Source organism: Lissotriton helveticus, chromosome 8 (genome assembly GCF_964261635.1).
Source record: "Lissotriton helveticus chromosome 8, aLisHel1.1, whole genome shotgun sequence".
Lineage (NCBI taxonomy): Eukaryota > Metazoa > Chordata > Amphibia > Caudata > Salamandridae > Lissotriton > Lissotriton helveticus.
In genome coordinates, this window is record NC_136069.1 from 355,287,871 (window position 1) to 355,300,214 (window position 12,344).

Consider the following 12,344-nt stretch of genomic DNA (forward strand, 5'->3'; position numbering starts at 1 on the left):
CAGAACTACTGACATTGAGCGTTCTATTCTGTGGCGAATAGATCTAACCAAGGCTCTCCCAACTGTCGAAAGAGACCTTGCGCCACGTCAGAGTGAAGACGCCATTCGTGATCCATCATGCACCTGCGGCTGAGTTTGTCCACCCTGGCATTAAATGAACCTGCCAGGTGTTGAACCACCAGAGAAATGCCCTGATGTTCCAGCCATGTCTAGAGTCGCAGGGCCTCCTGACATAGGGTACACAACCCCACCCGCCCTGCTTGTTGCAGTACCACATGGCGGTGTTGTCTGTGAACACCTGCACTACTCTCCCCTTGACAGAGGGAAGGAATGCCTTCAGTGCAAGCCGGATCGCCCGAAACTCCAGAAGGTTGATATGGAGCCTGGACTCAGTCGGAGACCAGAGGCCTCTGATCTCCGCCTCTCCCATGTTGCCCCCCCATCCCAGGAGGGACGCATCCGTCACCACTGTGTGTTCCGGTTGGGGAAGGGAGAGGGATCTGCCATTGACCCAATGCCTGTTTGTGAGCCACCGCTGCAGCTGTTGTGCAGTGCCCTCCGATATCTGGACGTAATCGGACAGGTTCCCCTGGAACTTCAGGTCCCACTGCAGAGCCCGCATATGTCATCTGGCATGGGTAACCAGCAGGATGCAGGAGGCCATGAGGCCCAGCAGCCTCAGGGGCATCCTGACTGAAACCCAGGATAGACGCTGAAAGATCAGGACCATAGCCTGAATATCCTGGAATCGCCGTTCGGGAGAATAGGCCCAAATGTGCGTCGTATCCAGAACGGCTCCAATAAAGAGGAGCTTCTGAGAGGGAATCGGGTGCGACTTCGGCACATTGATGGAGAACCCTAGCAAATGCAGGAGGTTGGCTGTAGTCTGGAAGTGGGAGACGACTGGGGCGAGCCCGCCTTCAACAGCCAGTTGTGGAGATAGGGGAAAACTGGAAACCCTGGTCAGCGCAGATGAGCTGCGTTCACCGCCATCACCCGAGGGGCGCTGGTAAGGCCAAAGGGGAACACAGTAAACTGAAAGTGCTTGTGGCCTACCGTGAACCGCAGGTAACGCATGAGGGCCGGCAGGACGGGAATGAAGAAATATGCGCCCTGTATGTCCAATACTACCATCCAGTCTCCAGGGTCAAGGGCAGACAAGACCTGAGCCAGAGTTAACATCTTGAACTTCTCCTTCAGAGGAAGCGATTGACGTCCCTGAGGTCTAAGATAGGATGCAGGCCCTTGCCCTTCTTGGGCACCAGAAAGTAGTGGAAATAATAACCACAACCTACTTCCAGCGCAGGAACATGCTCGATGGCCCCATTGGCCAAGAGGGCTGCGACTTCCTGTTGAAGAAGTGCCAAGTGATCGCCTGACATGCGGTGGTACTGTGGTGGCAAGGCTGGATGGGTAGTCTTGAAGGGGAGGGAGTAGCCCCTTTGGACTATTTATAAAACCCACCTGTCCAAAGAGATGGTGCTCCAGTGGGGGAGGTGATGGCAAATCCTGCTGCCCACTGGCGTTTGATGGGCCTGAAAGGTCGGACTAGGAAGGTTTGGAGGCAGTGGTGGCCGGGGTGGAGGCAGACTGACCCGCCTGCTGGCCCCCTGACCCGCCTCAGTGGGTTCCATGTCCGCGGATGCGCTGAGATCGTTGCTGCGCAGCCCTGTGGCTCAGAAGTGAACGTGTTGTGGCGCCCCTTCCGTGGCCACGAAAGAAGCGAAAAGCAGAGGGTGGAGGAGGGCGCATGGCGGAAAGACCCAAGGACTTGGCAGTAGCTTTATTGCCATAAAGGCGAATGGCATCAAAGGGCACGGTAATAAGGGTGTTCTAGACATCCCAAGAGAAACCAGTAGCCCTCAGCCAGGCGTGGAGACTGTCATGGAAATCGCCCTGCCCAGCGAGTTGGCGGTGTCAAGGCCACAACGAATTGTGAACTTTGCTGCGTCTCTCCCTTCAGTAATAGCTTGAGAGAACACTGTCCGGGCCTCCTCCGGACACTGAGGCAGTACTTGCACCACAGTATCCCGCTCAGAGTGGGAATAACGGCCCAAGAGGCATGCAGTGTTAACAGACCGCAGCCCTGAACTGGCTGAAGAATTTATTTTCTTACCAAACATTTCCAGTTTCTTGGATTACCTGTCCAGGGGTGCAGAAGGGAATCAGCTTGATGTGGTGTTGGGAAAGGAAAATGGGGTCGCCCGGAACCGGAAGATGGAGTCGGGCCACGTTCCTATCCACAGGAGCCCCTGTGTTGGGCCTGGACCAGATGTCCAAAAGAACGTCTGAAAGTGCATCATTAAAAGGCAGCAGTTGCTTCACCGCCGGCTGAAGGACTTCTGTCAGGAGGTTAGTCCTTACGGCCACTGTAGGGAGTTAGAGGTTGAGAGCCTCTGTGGCCCTACGCAACACCACAGCATAACTCGCACCCTCCTCCGTAGCCATGGTAGGAGGAGATACCATGCTAAGGTGAGGTCTGGCAACCCCCAATTCCTCTGCTCAGTTGGGTCAGACTCAAACACTGTGCTGTGAGAGGGTCCTCAGACCCCTCCCAGTCCTCCCTTTCCTCCGAAGGCTGATGAACAGGCAGAAAATAAGGAGGCTGGACATAGGGGTAGAAGGGCCCCATCGGCGTCGAGTGATGCCGATCCGGTGCCATGTCCACATGAGGGCTGAAACCGGGGACGACGTCGTCTGAGGGGAACGGGCAACGTCGGAGGTGGTGCCGGTGGGGTTGACATCGGTGGTGTCACGAGGTCAACTGGCGTCGACCGGGATCCAGGCCTGGATCCTTGGGGGACCTGCGATGCAGGGGCGGAGCCGTCAGAGATGCCGCAGCCACACACAATGCAGTGTGAGGGCTACCAGTCGGGCCAGCGGGGCCCATAGGCGTGCCGGTGGGGCCCGACAGCCCAAAGAGGCAAGCCGTAGCTGTCCATGACACCAGGCAGGGAATCCCCTTGAAGTAAGTCCACACTGGATAGTTTCAATAATATTCAATAGAAGAGTAAACTGAATAAGTGTTCATTTTGTGGGAAGAGGCACTGCCGTAAGTGCTGTACCACATATACATTCAGAAGCAGAATATGAGCAATACCGAGGTGACAGTAATGTTTGTGATGACATATTAAATCCCCCCAAAAAAGAAAATAGAGCACATCAAACTGTCAAGCTTTTCAAATTTTTGCAGATGTTTTACACACACAATTCACTACCATGGTGTACATCAAAGATTACAAATGTATGTGGGTGGGTGACATATTGAATGTGAACTGAGAAATAGGCAGTGCTTAATAGGTTAAAGCACAAATGTGAGTGCCTTGCTAAATCAGGGAGAGATGTATGGGAACAAGTCAACATGTCCACAATTAAAAGCTAGAAATCGACGTATGATATAATGAAATGCGCCATGCCAACAGCACAAATGAAATACACTAGCACGGGTTGAAAACACAACCAGAAAAAAAGTTAACCAGTACTGCCTTGGTAAAAATGATTGTGTAGGTATATTTTTAACCCCTTTATGTAAGAAATGTCGGTCCTAAATGAACATTCATTAGTTTTATTTTCATTTGGTGAAGCCAATAAGGTAAAAATGGAGTAGAAACAATGAAGGCAGAGTACTGTCTTTTGAAAAACAAATCTTTTAATTCAAATTGCATTTTTTTAAGGTCAATGAAAGTTCCAAAAACAGACACAACTGTATGCACATCATTCTTTTTGCTTGACATAATACTTTTTCTAGAAAATAACATTTCAAAGTGCATTACATGCCACTGAACAAACAGATTCTTTTCACAAGCATTCAAAGTAAGATTATAAGACATTTAGTATATTGTTTCCTTGGAAAGTCAACTGGTGGTTGGATTAGAATTGAAAATCATTTTGCAGACTGAATGTGCAATTATCAGGAACTCTCATCCTATGAAGAGTAATTGATTGCCACTGTTTTAATCCAAGATCTTGAGAAATTGAACAAGACACTCAATATTTATAGACTTTGCTCAACCCTGAACAGACACAATAAATGTACAATTCCACAGGAATTTTAGGAGGAAGAGGTATTTTCTTCCTATTCGATTAAGCAATAAGCACATATTTGTAACGGAATGGCATCACAAAATATTTCAAGAAGAAAGAAAAATGTCCTATTAAAACAGGAACAAAAAATCCAATAAATTATCAAAGTATTTGTTTTTTTGGTCACAGTCTACAAAAATATTTTTTTTCTTCAGAATTATGGTGAAACGGTTGGATATTATTAGTTATCGGCATCCATAGTGGTAATGTTTTCATTGGGATGGTAATCACCATTATGTTGAGAGGTTTTTACAGGGTTTTTGATGGTTCCTTCCGTTGATTCCATTTCACTATTATGAAAGTGATCACCATTTTGCAGCGTTTCTTCTTTGGGTGCTTCAATCTTAGGTTTTGGCTGTGTAACTATGGGGCTACAAATGTCATCCAGCAACTGTAAACACAAAACATAAATTCGCTTAGCAGTATTATGCCTAAATTTAAATCAATACAATGCTTTAAGTTAGTGAACTTAATCCAAAGTTAACACAGCTGCTTTTGAAGGGAGAGGACTAGATGGTCAGAAACACTCTCACCAAAGCACTATATTAGCAGTGAAGAAGTAACACAAACATCTTCATTTCATAAGATTCAGGGAATTCTACATGGCAACAGGGAGTAGCTAATTGCCTCTAAGATGATGTTATGCTTTCACAATTTCAAAAGGGCGATAACTACTGCGCAAAAAAGTCACTTACCTTCAGTAATGTTCACAGATTTCTCACCCTTGAATACTCCTCAGGTACCAGACAAAATTCAGGAAACTTATCTCCTGCGCACCACCAAGTAGCACTGTGCAGTCCCGCGCCTCCACACTACCCCGGAATTTATGAGTGGAGCCACATATAAGAGCCACCCTTATGCGCTGGGGTCAGTGTCTTCTCATGCCCCTTTCTGCACCCTTAGACTGAAAGCATTAACAGTTGTTGGTTATAACTGTGTGCTTAATACCAACTGCAGACCTTTTTAGATGTTGAAAATGAGATGACTCCTTAAAGGGGCAGAGGGGGGGAATCTGTGGTTGGATAGAATTTCCACTAGAAAGGGCGTTACCGAAGGTAAGCAAGCAGCTTGTTCTTCAGACCATAGATTCCTCACCTTATAACAGCTACCAAAACAGTACCTCCCCCATTGGTAAGTCTGTGGCGTATGCTCAAACCAAAAATGCCCTTCCTGCTGGATGTGTTTCTTGAATGTGTGTACTGAGGCCACCGTTTCAGACTGGTAGATGTCAAAGACATTCACTCTACGTGTCAACAAATGGTTAGCAGTCTTAGCCCTGGTCGAATGGGCCCTCAGATCTTCTGGAGACTGTTTCTTAGCAAGTGTGCAGCAAATGTTAATGGAGAGGATTATAGAACTCAGCAGAACCCTTTGTTTGCACAGCCTTGCCTTTCTTGCTCCAGAGAACGCCAAAAATGGCTTATCGCTCCCACTCAATGGTCAAAGTAAAACTCTAAACCCCGTTTGGAGTCCAGCCAATGGACCCCATTCTCTTCTTACGAGGAGTGAGGTGGGGATAGCAAAGAATACAGGTAGAGTGATGGGTTACACAGCGTGGGAGTCACAACTTGTGGTAAGATTATTGCTCGGGTCCTCAGCACCAACTTGTCCAGGAAAGAGGCAGAGGATGGCAGATGCACCGAAAGTCCCTGACGTTCACTTATGTGACAAAATGGTGCAATCACAATGATGAAGATGGTCCTTAACCACAGGACAGGAGACACAGAAAGCAGCTAAACATCGGCTTGAAGGGCATACACCCTAGAAGCATCAAGATCTAGTTGAGGATCCAACACAGCATCACAAATGTTTTGGGAGGAAATGCGCATCAAACCTTTACTAAATCATATCACAACAGGTGGTTTAAACAAGGACGGTTGGTCTGGCACAAGTAGAAAAGGCAATAAAAGGCAGACAAATAAACTTTAAGAGTGCCCACTGCAAGACTCTGCTGGGTCAAAGACAAAACAAACAAAAGGATGCTGAACAGCTTTGCTTGAAAAAGGTCAGTCATGCGAATGCCACACCAGGGCACAATTTTATCCCAACACCCGGATTTTGTAGCAAAGCGCTTGGTATTAAGGATTACATCCATCACTTCAGGTGGCAGATCAAATGAAGTCAGTTGATGCTGCTCAATCTCCTATGCATGTAGATGTAAATTGGCTGGATTTGGGTAGACTACCCTGTCCTGTTGCTGAGACATGACGTGGTAGGCTGATTGGAGGATAGATGCTCATGCCAGAAGGTCCTAGTCCAATAAGAAACTACTAAGAAGGGTCTCAAAGGGAAGGGAGTAGCCTTTTCGGACTATCTGGAGGACCACCTGTCCGATGTAATGGTCTGCCAGTGTTGGAGGTGATTGCTGATTCAGCCACCAACTGGACGCCCTTGGTCTAGAAGGGCGAGACTAGGAGGGTTTGGAGGCTGAAGCTGCCAGGGTGGTGGTGGTAGAATGACCCGACTTCTAGCCGCCCAACCCACGTGATCGGGACGAACTGTTATGATTTCTAACCTAGGCCTAAGTAGCAAAGCAATCTTTTACATACATTTGTCCTAACTTGCTCTGCAGAACAGTTGTAGCAATGACCTTTTACCCAGTTATGTGCTTAATAAATGTTGATTGGTTTCCTTGAAACGAGCCTCATTTATTATGCATGAAGATTCTTAGCATCATATCTTAATCCCCTGCACATGACGTACATAACAGGCTTAACATAGTCGGTACAAAAGTCACTGCTATCTTCATCCTCGGGTGACATGGCTACGTTGTATAGTTACAATTATTGATTTAGGCTCATCTACATATTCGTACTCACAACATATCGATCGTGGTGGAACCCCCAAGGTTACCTTTTTGGTATTAAAGAACCACACCTTCACTAGGTAGAAGGAGGAGAAACTTCTACACTGACACTGACGTCCCCGCACACTGGGCCTTTAACACGCAGCAGTCAGACATCCCTTGTGAGGTGTCTAACTCGTGACCAAGACAGGGTCCTTCATTCTCCCACATCAGGTAATGGGGTTGGCTCTTTCCTAAGGGATTCTTTGCTTCACATCTACATACATGCTAGGTATACTTAGGTACACTCAGGTAGGGTTCGAATCATAGGAGTACGCGAAGAATACTGTTTTTATATATGCCTGCATATATTTGTTGCTTAGCACCATGGTAGAAATGTATCTACTGTTTACTCTGATGGTGCATGTAATCTCTTACATTTGCTTCAGTCTATTGCTTCAGTTTGTTGCAGCAAACATGTTTCAGAATAGAATGTTGCTGGTTCAATAAATGCTTATTGAAAACGCCCCCAACGTTTATTCTGTGCATCTCTCTTAGACTAAGTGAGCACGATTCTGAAAAGTACTGTACTGTTTCCACGATCCCTGAAGGATGAAGTGTTGTTATGTTCAATGGTTGCCTGAAACTATTCACTTCTTGGTAGGGGTCGCTGGCTTATAGTAGCACTGTGAGCTAGCTGGTCTACAGGCTGATATATCCTGTGGGGTGTCTGAATCAGTCTAGGCACCAATCCCTTAGTTTATGTTGTTCAACAAACATGCAGATCCTATGTAACTTTAGGAAGCACACGACAGAACCACGCCTGCGCCAGGGTTGCTTAACTTGCTTGGTTCAGTGGGTGATGCAGCTGAAAGCCCCTTTCATAGCCACAAAAGGGGCAAAAGGCAGACAAGGGGACGTGCGGCCACTGAGAGGCCCAAGGTCTTGCCTTTAGCCTGTGAGTCCTTAAAGTGCTCCATTGCCATTTCCGCCTTGTCTCTAAAGAGACGAGTGCCATCAAAGGGCATGACCATGAGAAAGGGATAACGGCCCGCTAAGCAAGCAGGGTTCCCCGACCGCAATGCAAGGCTGGCGGAAGGAAGAAAACATTTTCTTACTAATTATCCAGCCTCTGGGATTCGCTATCCAGGGGAGCAGAAGGGAATGCATTTTGGGACGTAGATGACAGGACTACCAAGCACTCTGGGGTAGGGTAAGTAGTCGGAAAATTTGGGTCGCTAGGAGCAGGGCGGTGGCGGCGGGCAATCGTCCTACTCACAGGAGCCCCTGTGCTGGGCCTTGACGAGGTTCCCAGTAGGACATCCGTGAGAGCTTCATTAAACGGGAGAATGGGTTCCGAGGATGAAACTGACAGCTGCAGCACCTCTGTCAAGATGTTAGGCTTGGCTGTCTCCAAAGGAAGCTGAAGGCCAAGGACCTGTACAACCCTTTGCACCACCATACCATAAGACGCTCCCTCCTCCATAGCCAAGTTAGGAGGAGAAAGCATAACAGTATCTGGAGAAGTATCCAGTCCACCGGCCTCATCCAATTCCTCATACCAGTGCGTTTCCTCTTCTGGTTGTTCTTCTTAAGGGTCCAGCAGCCCAGCCCAACTTCTCTCACTCCTAGATCTTGAGAATAAGGCTCAAGATCCCATGTTGGCACCGGAATGAACGCCGAGCGACGCACTACAGGCTCGGGGTTGTCAGAGATGGGCCTGAGGTCGGAGGTTTGGGGAGCATTGGCGTAGGGAGTGGTGTTGCGGAAGGTCAGGGTCGCAGTGATACGACAGACGCCGGTCCAGATACAAATGGGGTGGGGGGGTTCATGACCTCTGAGGAGTCGAGTGATGAAAGCAGCTTTAGGGACCACTCCCCAAAACCTTCGGAGACATAGTTGCGCTTCAGACACCAGAGACAAACCAAATGCAGGTCCGTCACCAACATGGCTCGGTGACAGATGCAGCACGGCTTGAAGCCTAAAGACTTCCTCGACACAACCTTTACACCTAAAAAGGGTCAACATAATGTCAATAAATCCTATCAAAGTGGCAGAGGGTAGTTCTCTTCACGGATCAGTGCTTGATTTGCGCGGAAAGAAAAAAGTTAGATCAGAGCGTAGAGGTGGCACCTTTATCGTTGGCGTGGATGCCACTTCCGTCAGGACATGAAGCTGATCAATACCACCTACTGGCGTGCAGGGGTATTACTCGAAGAAAAATCTTCCAGATCCAGTCTGTCACCTGGGAAATTCAAAGGTAAGGTATCTGCGGCAAACATCTCTTTTCTGAGGAAAGACAGTCACCCAATTTGCAAACAGAGGGTTACAAGCTGAACCACTCAGCTGTGTTAACTTTGGAACGGTGCAAACAAAGTGGGCACACCAAGGTATCACATAACTCGTCACATTAAGCCTGACTTTTATTTCAAGTCGAAATTATTGTAACTTGATGCAGTTTAAATGAGGCTGCCACTTTGTTGCTATTAAAACTCCTGTGCCTTTCCCTGCACAAATGTAGCTTGCCCCACGAGACATCTTTCTGCCTCCTGGAGAGATGTGCCAACGACTCCCAGCAAGGAGAACAATGAGGGATTGCAGACCAGGCAGGTGTCACTTCCAACCTGCAGAAAGCCATTAAATTGTTAGCCCCAAAATGCAGGCTTCAAAGGTGAAGCTGCCGTTGAAGAGCAGATATGGAACACTAGGGGAGGGCTGTCCCACTGTGAGGCAGACAGGTGAGCATGGGGAGCAGAGATGGGAAACCAGTTGCCAAACCAGTTTCCACAGAGGCATGTAACACTGAGGTAGCCACATCCCGAGGGTGGGCTAGGGAGGTCTGAACTCCGAAAGAGGGGTGTCGCCATCTAGGAAGTGGACAGAATGGTGCATCCTGGGATAGCTAGATGCCACACTCCACAGGAAGTGGTCACTAGGTGAGAGGGAACCTGGTAGCCCATTAGCTATCAACCACACCCTGCCCTGCAGGCACTTTTCTGAGCATGGAGGGGGCACCACTGGCACTCAGACCTCCGATCTCGACCGCCTTGGAAGAAGGACCGTAGATTCATGAGGGACCAGCAAAGAGAGGCTGCATCCGCTGGCTAGCGAAGAGAGGGACTGAGTTTCTCGTGTCCTTGTCAGGGAGAACCTGTCTCCAGAGTCCAGTCAATCCAAGAGAACTTCAAGGGTCAGCTGACTTGACCTCCTGCTCGCAGCACAGTGACAACAGCTGAAGAAGCCTGATGGGCCCAGTTGGGAGCTTAAAGTTTTCAAGCCGCTACCACCGCTGCCATGCAGGACCGAGGAACAAGACCCGACACACAGAGTTGTACCTGTATTTGCGGAATGAGGGAGTGCTGTGGAAAAGTTATTGGGACCCTCAGAAGGTAAGTTATAAACTTAAGAAGGATTAGCCCGTTACTGTGACAATGGGCAACTGGCAGTGTAGTGGCGACTGGCCTTTGGCCAATTCAGAGATTACTTTGTGGGATGTTGACCCTGCAACCATGAGCCCCTCACCATCTTTGTGGAACAAGGACTCCCTGCAGGAAGACCTCCGTTGACTGTGTTACATCCACAGCATCCTTAGGGCATCCTTAATCCCTTCCATCAGAACCATTCCATAAGAATTCACTACAACATGAATAAAGTGTCTGGAAGTGTTGAAGGGCTGCAACCCCTGTGAAGGAAACTGTTCATGAGGTCCTTGCTGGGCCCCCTGACTAGTTCCCTCCCGGGATTGGTCACCCCAAACACTTCTAACCCGAAGCATTGCGGCCCCCCTGACTAACTTCCCAAGCACTTCTAATTGAAAGCATTGACACCCACCTAAGTTTCTTTGAAAAAGTTTCTAAGTGTCCCAATTTGTTGACTTTGCCAAGGCGTGTTCACTGGTTGAGTGATATTGCACTGATTTATAATTCCTTGTAAAATCTGTATCTCCAGAATCCTCTGGTGGATCTTTTCTATTTTTATAAATTGGTGTCGGATTTCTTGAGTGACGTCAATTTCTTCTTCAATTTTTTGGTGTTGGTAAAAAGCTCAACACTTGTTCTTCTGTGTAAGCCTTGCTGCTCATGCCACAGCTACCCAGGACTGAGCTGAGGGTTTGATAGACAAAACCCAAGGATCCCAAAGGGGTTGGTAGGTATATTATACAGTTAGGTTGATCAACCACACCATTTAATACACCCCCATTTCATCACAGACTGGCAGGGGAAAACATACGCTTGTCAAAAGCCTTAATCTTCTAAGACTCTCTATCCAGGAGTGGTGGGGAATGATTTGGGATTTACTTTACTGGTTGAAGCCCAAACCACAAGGCTCTCTGGAATAAGATATTAAGAAAGGAAACCAGGAGCTGGTCTCAAATGCCTGGTCACCTACCTGTTAACTAGTGGACAGGAACAGTATTTTGACCAGGATGTTTGAGTTACTGATGCAGGTTCAAGTTCAAAAGGTAAGTTTATTTAGATCGTAATCTTTAAACCAATACACAATACTTACTTACATTAAAAATTAATATCTCTCAGCAGCAATACATACAAGGTTCTCATTAAGATCTCATTCCTTTAAAAGAAAGGTGTAAATGGACTTCTTTCAGACATATAACATTTAAAACTGGATACACATATTATCAATTACTCCATATAATTTCTATCCTTAAAAATTTATAAAACCGATTATCTCTAGACACAGATCTATTTAAAACCTTAAAATCTATTCCTGACTTATTATAAAACTCTGTACAACCTTTATAAATTTCCCAAGTGCGATTACAATATCAATGCTTGGGAGTTCTGTAATTAGATCAAGTGCTTGCCTCCTATTTCTTATATCATATTTTATGAATATTGGACGCAGCCATAGTTTACGCAGTTCTAAAATATTTGTACAGTCCAACAAGAAGTGCAAGGTATCCCCTTTTGTACCCAACCTGCATTTACAGTGCCCATTAGGGTCCAACATTTTGGTTTTGAGTTCTTTATTTGATATCCATGGGTTGATCCCAATGCGTAACCGTAGGATCCCTTGCCTAAACCACGGGTTTGGCAATAGATCCAAGTAAGGGAACCCGGATTCCTTTGCCCATGCATTCATCATAAACTCCACCGATATTTTTTTGCCAAGATATTCCCTATCCGTGCTTCTAGTTGCGGCTTGACCTTTGGTTCTTAGCTCAAATTTTGAGCACTCAATTGTTAGCGAATCACGAGATATATCCACTTTTATATTTTCGCAGGCCTGTAACATTCTTTTCCTACACATCTTTGCCCATTTTAGGTCACTATGTTGTATTTCATTCCGACACCAATGGGCAACTTTTTGATCATTTTCAAGACGTTTCCAAAATCTAATTACTGCACATTGTGCCTGGACCCCCCAAGCAGTTGTCCCTAGCTCTGTTCTTATGGCTTGCACCATTGCCGATGGGGGTAGGGATAAGAGCTTTTTTAAGCATTTTCCTTCCTCC

The 12,344-nt window shown here is 47.0% G+C and overlaps 1 protein-coding gene across 1 annotated transcript in view; it reads right to left on the reverse strand.

The window, feature by feature from the left end:
* Positions 1–3,631: 3,631 nt before the first annotated feature.
* HSPH1 (heat shock protein family H (Hsp110) member 1) overlaps positions 3,632–12,344 on the reverse strand; it is a 735,818-nt gene continuing 727,105 nt past the window's right edge. The window contains exon 18 of the mRNA XM_078656001.1: positions 3,632–4,474. Within this exon, the coding sequence (XP_078512127.1) occupies positions 4,265–4,474 (210 nt within the window). The 3' untranslated portion in view covers positions 3,632–4,264. The remainder of the gene's footprint in view (positions 4,475–12,344) is intronic.